Genomic DNA, 14,595 nt, shown 5'->3' with positions numbered 1-14,595 from the left:
GCTGAATTTATGAGGAAGTAGAAGGATCTGAAAGTTGAACAAGTTTAAGAGGATTTAAAAATATTTTCCATAGACATCCCATTCAAAAAATAAGTTGCAAAAAGCTTAATAATTCAAAAAGTTGAAAGATTAGAAAAATTATGAGAAATAACACCCCTCTCCTGAAAAAGCTGAACATTTATATAGTTGAATGGTTTCTGTAGCTTAAGAAATGTGGAAGTTATTAAGTGCCAAAATACGTACGGAAGAAATAGTTGAATAAAGATTCGAAGAACAATACTTGGAATGCTGAATCAGCATTCCAACAATTAGGATAACAATACTTGGAATGCTGAATCAGCATTCCAACAATAAGCCTGCAGGATTACAGTCAGTGTGCTTTGGCACAGGCAGTATTACTGCCTTGTGCCACAAAGCCACACTGAATAATAAGCCCGCAGGATTACAGTCAGTGTGGTTTGGCACAAGGCAGTATTACTGCCTTGTGCCACAAAGCCACACTGAAAAAACAAATGCAGTTCACTTATCACAGCTGCTGTTCACTTAAAGACAAAGTCCATCCTCCTTTCTTTGTTAACAAAGAGTTTAATACCGCGGTTGTACAGTACATTGGTGAGGTTCAGTTCCAGCCAGAGGTCCTCCTTTGAAAGTGTTCGTTGAGTTGTAGATCCACTCAAAAATCTTTCAAAAGCACCGTAGCTTGTAAGTGTCCTGTCGTGCTATGGTGTCGTGTTGCTGCCTTGGTTATCAAATCCAGCTTAGCTCCAAACACCAAGACGCTCAGTCGCAAATAAAACGCATTCCCAGCCATTAAATGTGCAACGCTTCTCCGACGTTGTCAGCCAGGAATACTGTTTGTGCAAATCCTGCTAAAAATGCTAAAAAAAAAGTCATGTCAATGTCATAACTTCTTACATATCTTTCATCTTGAACTCTTACTACGTTCTGCTAGCTGCTTCAGCTTCACAACAGTTAGGCTAGCCCACTGACCAATTACACCGAATGTTAATGCTGACGTACTTGTAGGCCACCTAGAAAGCTTTGACATGTCAAAGAATACGACAACATGTCAAACAAAAAATCTGATCGGTTGAAGACTATGACAATCAACAATATCATCCCTCGGGCCTCTCTTCTTACCTAGAGAAATAGGGGTGACATCTGATTGGATAAAAGCTCTACTTAAAACAAGCTGTGCTGGAAGCAGCGCTGCAGGCTGGAAGGAGAGCAACAGAGGAAGACAGTAGCTGTGCAATGAGAATATAAGCTAATGGTAAAAATAATTAGAATACATTATTTTATATTAAATTATAAAAAAGCTATAACTTTGTGATTCTGTTTAGGCCAGCAGAGAAGGCTTTGCTGGCCCTGACGGCCCACCACTGCATTCTAGTACCCCTTCAGGCTGAATTAATTCAATTTTGATTTTAAATTGTTTGATCCCGACTTTTCATATATGGGGTCAAACTTTTTGTCAAATAATTTCTGACCCGATACCTGCAAAACTAATGATCATCCTAAGAAAAAAAGGGATCATGTTATTAATAAGTAGAACAATTACCATTCTACATTAAGGATCAGTAATCAAATAAGGCCTGCATCCTTACTTAGTAGATATAAATAGTGTGAAAAGTATTCTGAAAAACAACTTGTAGTTTTTATTTTTAACCCTTTTTGGGAGGGCATTACACTTCCACGCATGGCTGAAAATAATTAATATTCCATAAAAAACATCCCGTTTACCACCTAAAATAAGCCTTGGTGTCAGAATGAATTAGGTGTTTTGTTTGCCTCTAGGTTACCATGAGCCCACAACCATTAAGCATCTATAATGAAAGGGTGTAAATACAGTAGAGTTATAACTGCCTTTTCCTTGTTTTTTTAAGCCTGATTCTGAAAGTGGGTCTTGGAAAAGTCATACAGGGACAGGGATGTTTGTTTTAAAGCTGAGATATTTCAGCTCTAAATCCTGAAGTGTTCGAGGGCTGTTTAAAGAATAATGAACCGGGGACTCATTTATTTGCACTGCAGTTAGATTGCTACATTTGTACATGTACATTTTATGTACTTTTCAAAGATATTTAGATTTTTACTGCAAAACACTGAGCTTCCAATCCAGTCTTCCACAGATGGGAAATTTTGGGATTTATTGTGTGGATTTATTAGGATGTTATTGCGTGATCCTATTGTTAAACCTTGAACAATAATGTTTGCATTAATTTGAGTGCTTATGGTCATGAATTATATTTCTCTCAGCATTAGCACATTGGCAATGGCATTAGTTTTGAATGAATTTTCCTGTTTGACTTTCTTACATAATGGAACAGGTAAATAAGAACAATTTGATGTACTAACTAGTTATCTCAGTGTGCGTGGAATGGAATAGGGCAGATATTTAGGCATTTCAAATATCTTTTCTCGTATATGTGTGTTCCTCAAATTAGAGTTAGATTGAGAGAAAAAATCTATTTTGATACCGTGCATAGACTGTAGAGCCACTAACTGTGTGTGTCTAAGGTCTTATATCTTGTTGATAATCCAAGGAGCCAACTGATAATACTGTGTTACAGGGACACCAGCCAAAATATTTTTTATCACTGCATCCATTTCTATACACTATGCAATACTTGTATATTATTATGTGTTTGTAGGTGACAAGTGTAAGCATGAAAATGACATTGGGAAATATGCTTATTGACCTATTATTCCAGAGAGATAGATGATAAATCTCAATTCTGTGTTTATGTATTATCTGACCATAAAATTGGAAGCAGGAGGAATCAGCAACAACAACAATTAAGGCATGTCTCGTTACTATAATTCGTATCAGCACAGAATTGTTGAGGTTAGGCATGATTTTTGAATGGTTGAGGCATTGTTTTCGAATGGTTACGGTGGGTTATTGACCTGGAATGGTTGAGGTAAGACCTGTGACGGGTAGCGATTGAAAATGCGGATGTCTGTGATTTTGTTAAGTGTCTGACATCCAGCCCAGTGAACTAGAGAAGAGAAACATGAGCAAGTAAAGTAAAATCTCACAACTGCATGTTGCCAGATTTCAGTGAATTATGTTTTTACTTTATTAGTAAATAATTAATATAGTCCAGTATGTCTAGCATGTCCAGTCGAGTATATTTTATAGATGGACAGAAAGGGAGGCTTTTGTTATGTTGCCATTGCTAATGTGCTGCATATAGCTGTATATTTACACACCCCTCTTTGTCAGCACTGTGTCATTTCCTCTGTTTATCTTCTCAAGCATCTGTGCTCCTGCTGCTCTCGTGACACAGTGCTGAATCGAAGCGATTCGTCCTCGCCGACACATATTACAAGTCCATTAATTTACTATCTCACTCACTGCACAAAGTCTCCACTGACTTGGCACTGCGAGACCCTGAATTGGCAATTAATTTTTAAAGGGTGCACAAGGCTTATGGTGGTTTCCCCTGATTTGAAGTACCGTGTCGACCCTGTGGCACTTTTATAGGAAATCGAAGAGAAATTCTCTGTTTCTCTCTGTTTCTCTCCATCTCTACTGCTGTACCAGTATGTCTACTATTCCTTTGCTGATGTGGGTTTAATCCCAAAGCGCTCTCTTTCACATCAGATCTGATGTGGCTCCAATGCACAGTGATCGCATGTTAAGCTTCTTTTTCATCCTCTCCTAAATAGGATTTCTGGAAATTTGGGGCAGGCGCATCTATGTATCTGTCCTTCTTTCTTCATTATGGCATACTCTTTTTAGGATTTTATTCACAGCCGCTATCTTGATTTTAGTGTGTACTTGAGCCGTTTGGCATGACGATAGTTAGTCATGCCAAGACTTTTTAAGATCATCCTTTTTGGAAAAGCAGGTAGGTTTTTTATAAATAATGTATTTACAGCTTTTGGTTTGGTCAGCATGCCTTTCCTTTGGACTCTCTGGTGCACTGCACTGCATCTTAAACATGCCTCATCTCCAGCTGTGCTGTGAATTATGTCAATGTTAGGATAACTCTTGAAAGGCCTGCTGTTTTGGAGGAGTTTGGATAAGATGACAAAACTATCTGTGTTCCCAAGAATAAATCTCATGTGCCCTCCTCAGAGTCTTCATCCTCTTCTTCAAGAACAAGATGAACTAACTTTACTATCCTTGGGTATTTCTTTTGCTATATTTCAACAACTTTCAGATGGCAGGGAAACTTGGTGTTGATATTAATGTTCATCAGAGACAATGAATCCTTTGCATTTGGATATTCTATTAGCTTCTCTCTACAAAAAACATTGTATCACAATAATCCGATGGGTAGTTTGCTGTGGATAATCAGGACCATGATAGAAAGTGATTAATGAGTGATTATTAGTGATAATTGAGGTGTTAATGATATTGATGATGTAATTGATGCAAAGTAAATTGTAATATACAAAAAGGGTTTAACTTTTATACTCGAGGCCTATTTGCAGGCCTCAGCTAGAATAAAGATAAGAAATACCTAATTAAGTGTATAATTAAATAAAAAAATAAATAAAAAAATAATATATTTTTGAGATGAGAAAAATGATGGAACTATCAGAATACATGTTACAGGTTCACATAAGATAAGGATGGAACACAGCACAACTTGGAAAACTCAAAAGCTCGCCCTGGAAAAACAGCACTTTTAGGATATTGTTTTTTGGAAAGTATGGAAATCCAAGACTTTAAATATGCTGAGCTCTTAGAACAACTGATATAGGCTCTATATACACAGCTATACATAGATACAGTAAAACATTTATAAAATATAGAGCATATAAAATTAGAAAACTGATTAAATATTCCAATATTTGAATAAAAAAATATTTTTTAAATTCAAAAACACTATATCACTTCTATGTATCACTCCTGATGTTCAATGAATCAAAAGACAGAAGATTGGACCTTTTTTGAGTGTTTTAAGCTCTTTCTAAGCCCTTTTTAGTTGTTTAGTTTAAGGTCAAATACTGCTTCAGATTCAGCCCACTCTCTCTGTTCAGGGCTGTATCTCAGCCCCCCCTTCTCCGATTTTCACCATTGAGACATCCTTCGAACCGTAGGAGCCAATAGAATTGCCTGGAATTGAAAGCTAGATGATTGACAGCACTATTAGCCAATAAAGCTCAAAAACGTCCCATCTGATGGCAGATCTGAAATCTAATTTGCTGAGCTTCCAACCCTCCCCAAGAAGCCGAGGAGTGTCGGAGAGACACGAATCGAACGGATTCACACGGAGCACATGCAGCTGGACATAACAAACAGTGGAAGTACGGAGATATTTCATTTTTTCGCTGAGATTCGACCAAAAGTGAGTACAATATTCGATGAAAGCTGTGTGACTTTTTGTGTTCGAAGCTGAATATCTCTGCGATGGTTTACCGGAGAGAGAAATGGAAACTATGTCCGTAATCTCCGTCAAGCGGACGTGCTTTTTCATGCTGCATGTTCGTAGGTAGCACGTTGCTAACGGAGTGTAGTAGCTGTTTTCTCCGGTCTGTCCCAGTCATATCGAGTATGATTTATGATATTTTGTTATTTGTTTGCTTGGCTGATGGGAGATGTGTTTGTCTCATGTAGAAGTGACCTAGTTCATGTTGTTCCCAGGACGCTGAGGTTTCTGCAGAACTATAACATCATTATATTCGTTCTTCGTGGGTTCTCTGCCAGTTACTTTTAACACAAAACTCTCTAAGTTTTTATGTACTCTGCATCCAAATGGGGGACCCTCGGTTGCATCTGGAAGGGTTTAAAGGTAATGTTGTTGGTTTTTTTTTAACTTACACAATTAACTTAACAGTTAAGCATATCATAAAACACTCATTATCAATCCATCCATTATCTTCTGCTTATCCGGGTCCAGGCTGAGAGGCAGCAGGGTATTCCAGACGTCCCTCTCGCCAGCAAATTTACCAAGCTCTTCCTGGGGGACCCGGAGGCTTTCCCATGTCAGGCCAGATATGTGATCTCTCCAGCCTGTTGTTGGTCTAACTCGAGGCCTCTTACCCATTGGACATGCATGGAAAACCTCTAAAAGGAGGTGTCCTAAACGCACTTCAGCTGATCCTTCCAATGGAAAGGAGCAGCGGCTGTACTCGTTCCGGATATCTGAGCCCCTCATATCTAAGGCTGAGCCAAGCCACCCTACCAAAGAAGATTTTGGCTGCTTGTATTTGTGTTAATGATAAGTACTAGCAGTGTGAGGATTTTTATCGAAACTCTGTTTTCTAAAACCTATAGCTGAGCTGTACCAATGTGTGTTTGAACGATTTCACTGCAATGATGATGATCTCTGCAATAGTGATGACAACGTCTCTAGATTATATACAGAATTCACTGGGACCAACATCAAAATGAAAAGCATGAGAGAGCGATCACTGTGCTCTTCCTCCTCTCCTTCGCATCTCGTCTTTCCCATCATCCCACCACATCATTATCAGTCTTTGCATCTGCCTCCAAAGTCCCGACAAACCCTGTGTAGACAATGGGCTCCTCTCTTCACTGCCAAAGCCTTTCATGAGTCCGCTATGTAAATCAGACTCAGCCTTTTTACCGGGCTGATTTCACAGGGATGGCACGGAGCCACTCGCTGGCTAACTAGTCAGAGGGCATTTGTTCCAGTGAGGTTTCATGTAAAATGCAACAAGGCATGGGGTACAAAGACAGAGGAGTCAGACCTGCGGTGCGTGTCCGCTAGACAAGCCCAGCAACAAGGGAAGAGAGCGCTGTGAAAAATGTAACCGCCCGCTGCTCCATAGAGTAGCACTGATGGAGACAGAGCAAATTAACCAACCACCTTCCCTGTGGGAGAGATGGGAACGTGGCCTTGATTGAACTTGAGTGGTCATTGTGTTAGATGAATTATGGAGGCGGAGTAGTTTTTCCAAGACAGCTGAGCAGGAGATAAAGTGCAAGTATCATGTGGTGGGGTTTTATCAAAGTTTTATTTGTGTATACTGAAACTCTAAAATTCACTGTGAAGCCGTTCTGTTGTTGCAAGGCAAGCAGGGCCCTTTGGGGGGACAAGACAGAACATTGCTTTAGGATAAATGTTTTGATCATGACAGGGATGCACTTCGGGGCTGTGTGCAGGAGACAACTGTTTTTGACTGAGGGCATACATTGCTAACAAAACACAATGTAAAATCTTCTAATTGTTATTTGAGGCATATAAAAAACACTGAATCATCCCCGAAGTCCTAAATTATTGTGTGGTTATACTGTATGCGAGGCACTAAATGATGCAAAAGGCTGAGACTTTTTGATGAGGAGTACAATCAAAGCTAGAGTACCCTGCAGTTAAAGTATGACAAAATATTATGCATCAGATGTTTTTATCAAATGTCCTGCCTACTTTGTGTTTTACAACTTGTTTTCCTTGCATCTATTCAATGCAGAGTACATCATGTTATGGCCTTAAAGTGACCTTGTAAATCAAAATAAGGCCTGACCTCACTTTTCTCTCCATAGGTATCCTATACTGTGCAGATTCACTACCTCTAAAGCACGGCCCATGTTGTGAACCTGGCACACTCACTTTGCCTCCTGTAATTGATGGTCAGCATTCCAGATGAGCAGATTAATGTGCTATATAAAACTGTTGACTGTCATTCATGGCAGCTGTGATTTAAAGTCAGACATTACAGCCTCTGTGTCGCTTATTGACATCTAGTTCTGATAACCACAAAGTCTATTTTGTAGAAGTGATTAAAAGACGCACTGGGATTGGACGACAGTTAGCTTCACTCATCTCATGATCTTATTGTTCTGACAATCATCAGCTACTGCATACTGCTGACACTTAAAATGAATGAACGTTTTTCATTGGTAACACTATAACCACCAAAGTAAATGAGATCTAGGAACATGGTGACTTTGTTACAGCAAAGTGATCAGAAAAAAAAGGTCAGGTATATTATGTCATAAAAATATCATAAATTGTCATTATGCCAATTAATTAAAATGTCATAAAATATATCACAGTATAGTATGTCAAGAATTTGCAAGAGCTTAGCCAGATTATCTAAACCACTTTATTAGAAGGGGGCATTGAAAGTGATTGCACCTTAAATGATAGTAGTAATCCCTCATTGCACAGAAAAACTAACTATGCAAGTATGGTGAGTCATATGGTGAATTGATAGGTCATAGACAATGGAAAGTTTGGGGAATAATGTACTGTTCTCTCCCAAATAAGTTGCCGTGTCGGACTTCTTCTTAGCGATGACGCAGTGTTCCCAGATCTCATCAAGTTTGTGCTTTTTTTTTTTTACAGATAATTATGAAAATAAAAAAATTGTAAAGAATCAGAATTATGTTTAATTTCGTTGTTCTACACAAAAGTATGAATGGTTTGGTATACAATCTCATTCACTAGGATAAGGGGACATTTTTTCCATTTAAGTTTATGTTAATGTTTAACTCTTATCAGAAAAAAATATTTACCACAATTTCCCATGACCTCAATGTAAGTTCCTTTGCCTTTTTTTCAATGAAAGAACTACAACGAGAACATTCTCCCACAAAGCCACCATAGCTCAGGGTGATAAGGCCTTTGTTAGCTGAACTAATTTAACATGCTAATTCCACTCCCCTCCTGAGTCCAGTGAGGAAATTAGCAAAGCAAATTTACCGTTCAGATACTACGCCACATCAGTGTGTAAAGCCTGTCCAGACTCATGCCTGGACGTTTAGTTTGCAAATATATCATGGCCATCGACAGGAATATTCATCTACTGTGATAGTTTGCAGATAAATGCAGCAGCAAATTTAATTGAATTAGTTAGGCCGAACAAATCTGAAGTCCTCCCAATACTGGAACCTGATTGGCTGACAGCAGCGTTTCCTCAGATGCACAGTCAATGAGGTTAACCTGCCGAGTCAAGGCTTTCCAGTTTAACTGCTGCAAAAGGGCCTGACCGGGCAAAATCACTGTGTGTCCATAGTGAATACAGTAAACTGAATATTGGACTGACGACGTACTTAAGTCTATATTTCAACACAGAATGTGTAATAGTGGGTCGACAAGGCTAATGTACCGAATACCTGGTGGCTGATGACAGAGGCTTTAGCACAGCAATAGTACTGGAAACTGAAGTCTCCTACATTAATGGAAGAGACTTTCCCTATATCATTTTTACACCTTTGTAGATTGATCAGAATGTTGCTTACCACCCAATGAGTATGAATTTTCATATTATTCCTTTTTCCATTTGAACAGTCTGTTTGTGAAATGTCAAAGTGAAGTGAGATTTAAGGACCAGGGCTGGACTTAACCAGACAGTAATTGAGAGACCAAAACAATGACCTAAAGGGGCTCAAAAGCTTGTGTGATAACGCAACATGAATTTATATTCATTCAGAAGAGTCCTGGCTCTCTTTTGAGTCAACATCATTGTGTGACTGGGACTGCCACTCACCATGATGGACCACTCCCTTCAGGCCGTGGATTATGGGGTCTACAGCGGGATTGTCCTTCCCCCCCACCTGAGCAACACGAAAAAAAGATACAGTGAACATCACATAGTATTAGTATTCATAGAAAACAGTTCTGCATACATTAAAGGTTACACACGCTGCTTATATGATCTGTATTATGTAAATGAGACATAATACATTTCTGTTGTTTTTCTATTAACAGTCTCCAAATATTGAATATTTGTCTTTGCTACAACAAATTATATTGGCATTTCTGTTATTTTCAAAATGTTTATTTTCATTGTTATGTAAAAGACTATCATTTACCTTTTATTTATTTTACATATTTTTGTGTTTGTTAGTACTACCTACTATATACAGTTGTGGTCAAAAGTTTACATACACTTGTAAAGAACATAATGTCATGGCTCTCTTGAGTTTCCAGTTATTTCTACAACTCTGATTTTTCTCTGATAGAGTGATTGGAACAGATACTTCTTTGTCACAAAAAACATTCATGAAGTTTGGTTCTTTCATGACTTTATTATGGGTTAACAGAAAAAGTGACAAAATCTGCTGGGTCAAAAATATACATACAGCAACACGAATTAGCAATTTTGGTGACTTAGAAAGTTGTGTCAATGAAATGAGCTTCATAGCATGGCCTCTTAACTTCTTGTGAATGATTATGAGTGACTACAGCTGGTGACTTCTCTGAGGCCATTTAAATAGGGCTCATTGGATACAAACACCCACAAACGCTACAATGGGAAAGTCAAAGGAGCTCAGCATGGATCTGAAAAAGCGAATCATTGACTTGAACAAGTCAGGAAAGTCACTTGGAGCCATTTCAAAGCAGCTGCAGGTCCCAAGAGCAACAGTGCAAACAATTGTTTGTAAGTATAAAGTGCATGGCACTGTTTTGTCACTGCCACGATCAGGAAGAAAACGCAAGCCATCACCTGCTGCTGAGAGAAAATTGGTCAGGAGGGTGAAGAGTCAACTGAGAACCACCAAAAAGCAGATCTGCCAAGAATTAGAAGCTGCTGGAACACAGGTGTCAGTGTCCACAGTCAAGCGTGTTTTGCATCTCCATCGACTGAGAGGCTGCAAGAAGGAAGCCCTTGCTCCAAAAGCGGCACCTTAAGGCTCGACTGAAGTTTGCTGCTGATCACATGGACAAAGATAAGACCTTCTGGAGGAAAGTTCTGTGGTCAGACAAAACAAAAATCAAGCTGTTTGGCCACAATGCCCAGCAATATGTTTGGAGGAGAAAAGGTGAGGCCTTTAACCCCAAGAACACCATGCCTACCGTCAAGCACGGTGGTGGTAGTATTATGCTGTGGGGCTGTTTTGCTGCCAATGGAACTGGTGCTTTACAGAGAGTAAATGGGATAATGAAGAAGGAGGATTACCTTCAAATTCTTCAAGATAACCTAAAATCATCAGCCCGAAGGTTGGGTCTTGGGCGCAGTTGGGTGTTCCAACAGGACAATAACCCCAAACGCACATCAAAAGTGGTAATGGAATGGCTAAATCAGGCTAGAATTAGGGTTTTAGAATGGCCTTCCTAAAGTCCTGACTTAAATCCCATTGAGAACATGTGGACAATGCTGAAGAAACAAGTCTATGTCAGAAAGCCATCAAATTTAACTGAACTGCACCAATTCTGTCAAGAGGAGTGGTGAAAGATTCAACGAGAAGCTTGCCAGAAGCTTGTGGATGGCTACCAAAAGCGCCTAATTGAAGTGAAAATGGCCAAGGGACATGTAACCAAATATTAGCACTGCTGTATGTATATTTTTGACCCAGCAGATTTGATCACTTTTTCTGTTAACCCATAATATAGTCAAAAAAGAACCAAACTTCATGAATGTTTTTTGTGACAAAGAAGTATCTGTTCCAATCACTCTATCAGAGAAAAATCAGAGTTGTAGAAATAACTGGAAACTCAAGAGAGCCATGACATTATGTTCTTTACGTGTATGTGTATTTAAGTGTATGTAAACTTTTGACCACAACTGTATCATACCCTCTGCTGCTGCAGCGACTCAATTCCTTGCAGTCATGAAGTGTCAACTAATCTAAGCTTATTATTAGCATTTATTTTTAACGCGGCATTTGTTCCAGTGTGACAGGGGATATCCTGGGAGTCAGATGGAGAGAAAAAGTCACGGAACGCATCAAAAATGTACGCCTAGGTGCTAACTGTTCAAACAAAAATAAACTGTCATCACAAACAAAGCACTATTTTTCTACATTTATTTCAGAACATTCGCAATCATCACTCAAAATCAGCAGCTGATGCACTGGTTTGCATCGCTCTCCAATTTACTGTTCCTTCACTTCCTGTGGACTGCTATAATGGGCGTAATGGAGTTAGGTCCGAAAGTTCGAATTAAAAACTAAAAAAACAAGTAGGCAAAGAAACTGTGTAAATCTCTTTCACTCTGTTTCTGTTCTATGGACGGCGCCTCACCTACTCACACACCACCCAATTTAGCTGTACTCACATTCTTTCATTTCACAGCACAAACAAATGCCCCTTGATTAGCAGTGGGGCTCACAGTTTTAATATGCACAAATGTTTAGACACCAAAAAGCATTAAACCTAAAAAAAAACATATTTTAAGAGTTTGATTGTGACAAAGGAGGAGCAGACCGTTTATGAGCAAACACTGATTTAAAGGATGAATATTTGTGGTTCAAAAAGCTTGTTTGGTGCATAGTCATAACAATAGTATAGTGCCCTGCACCTGTGCTAAATCAAAATAAAGTAAAGGGCAATAGAATTAATGGAGGTGGATGAAGAAAAAAGTTGAAAAGTACAGGGGAGAGAAAAAAGGTGCAGTGTAATAAGGAGGAACATATAGCAGCAATCAAGAAGCTCTTAAAGGCCCTCTTCATCTGAGCTCTGACACTGTGATCCCCCAGGCTCTTCAAAAACACCACATATGACTCAAAATGATTGGTACAGTTTGAGTCTTTACTGATCGGCCTCCTTTGTGATTAAGTGTCTGCCAAAATGAAAATGACCTGTGACATGTTGCTCTGATTCAAGTCACAGTGACGTGTTCTGAAGAAAGAAATCCTTCAGACTACAAAAGTGTCATTTAAATGGACTAAATGGTTTGAGTTTCCCCAGATAATATATTGTATGCAGTTCAAGCAATGAAAATGTATTTAAAAAAAATAAATAAAACCAATTAGTTGTCCCATCTTATTTTATCTTTTGTATATTTGCTATTGCTCATTAATAAAGCAAAGGTGATTTTTACCCAATTAATCGATGGAATACAACACACCTGCTCACATCTGTGCATTGGCTCCCTGTTAGTTCCAGAATATATCATACAAAGTCACTCCTTGTCTATAAACCCCAAGCAGCCTTGCTCGACACTAACTCTCTGACCTACTTATTCAGTATGAAGGGCCCTGAGGTAAACTATAGCTCAGGTGTGTACTTGTTCAGAGGGTCAAAGTCTATCAGAGTGATCTCATTGTTTACGTATACACTTTGAATGTGTATATATGGGCTATATACTGCAGTACATATGCACGTTTCTTCATGTGGAACACACTGAATCTCCCCTGGAATAAAATGTGCTATACAAATAAAATGACTCACTGCAAGCTACTGCTAAAATGAACCCTGCAACAACTGCTACTACAAATGATGTGCTTTTATTTTTCATGAAAACTTACATACTGAAATTGCTACAACAACGTTGCAACCACCACTGCAACAGCAACAACCACTGGCGGTGACTACACACAGCTACAATCAACAACATTTACTGCTAATGTCATGATAACACATTATTGTAGATACTTCAAATGACTTGCAATACAAAATCAAACTGTAGCTTATCTCAAACAATTGAGCTTTCAGTTGTTTTCCTTAGTAATTGGTAAAGGTGCTACGTTTAAGACAGAGAGGAACAGCTTCTTGTGTAAAATCCAAACTAACCCAAACTACAGCAAAGCCCCAGCATCCATATCCAACATGCTGCATGAACCGCCTGCTGCCATGCCTCCACGCCTCCCTCCCTCCCCTAGACCCTCCACAACCTCTTCTCTCCTGGATTTGGAAACGCATACTGGTTTTCTGGGATTTGATATAATTTCCTTAATCAGGGGGAAAACCAAATATATTTTCATTCTATTAACTCACATGGCTGTGCGACACACAAATGTTACTGTGTGCCATGATGCATACCAGGGGCGTTTCTAAGATTCAAAGAAAGGGGGGGCTTAGCCCCAAGGGGAGTGGCATGTTTGCGCAATTGTGGCAATTTTTTTGGGGGCAAATTTGGGGCCGCGGATATCCATTGTTTCAGACAGTTCATAGATTGGTTCAATCAGAAAGAGTGTGATTTTTCTCTGTAGTTTTGCTTGCATTCAGTATATGATAACACAAGAGACAGAATTTCAGGGTCATAGTGAAATTTGACAACACAAATATGAACTTTTCTCAAATAAAGAGAGAGAAATAATTTTCCTGCTTGTAAAGGAAAGACGGATAAACTAGCTTTCATATCCACGTCACTCCCAAATCCTAATTCTCAAAAGGGGCCGCACACAATGGATGGAGAATCGACCTGACAGTGTCAACTTTTGAGTTGTTTACTTGTTTTATTATGAGCAGAAGGGAATAAGATTTAACATTTACATCTATTTTGTTGTTCGTTTAGTTTTTACATACCAATGATATGTATATAAACATGAACAATAAGTGTTTTGTAGATTATTTCTCTGTTGTAACAATGCTTCTTGGCAATACATCTTATACCATTATAAAGCATGTTTATTTCCCTTTTAAACGGTGCCCCATTTGTATGCATGTATTTGTATGCATGTATGTTGTATGCATCAGGAGCGTCGTTAGGCCTAACGACACCCCTGATGCATACAAAAGATGATTATGGAGGCAGTTACATCCTCTAGGTGACAGAGGCTGGCTGCTTGACCTGTCTCTGCTGCTCACTTCCAACTTCTGTTTTGGCTGTTGGCCCAGGAGAACTGCACTGCTTCCTTTATAAAAACAGCTCTTCTTGGACAGAAGCAACACATGTTAACCTGATGTATGAATCTCTTTTAAAGCGACTATAATTCAGTCTTTTATTGGTGGCTTCGTTAAGGTGCTGTCCATTCCCTCATGATGATGAGAACACCAACTTCTTCTT

At 39.0% G+C, this 14,595-nt stretch overlaps 1 protein-coding gene across 2 annotated transcripts in view; it reads right to left on the bottom strand.

Moving 5' to 3' along the window:
- Positions 1-14,595, bottom strand: part of LOC137874016 (receptor-type tyrosine-protein phosphatase gamma-like) — a 598,619-nt gene that overhangs the window by 140,466 nt on the left and 443,558 nt on the right. For both annotated transcript variants that reach the window (XM_068712605.1, XM_068712604.1), the window contains exon 6: positions 9,412-9,478. In XM_068712605.1, coding sequence (XP_068568706.1) covers positions 9,412-9,478 — 67 coding nt within the window. The remainder of the gene's footprint in view (positions 1-9,411; positions 9,479-14,595) is intronic.

The sequence above is a fragment of the Cebidichthys violaceus genome, unplaced genomic scaffold (genome assembly GCF_023349555.1).
Source record: "Cebidichthys violaceus isolate CVI_PGR_0920_01 unplaced genomic scaffold, fCebVio1.0.p SCAF_17, whole genome shotgun sequence".
Lineage (NCBI taxonomy): Eukaryota > Metazoa > Chordata > Actinopteri > Perciformes > Stichaeidae > Cebidichthys > Cebidichthys violaceus.
This window is presented reverse-complemented; position numbering and strand designations above follow the sequence as displayed.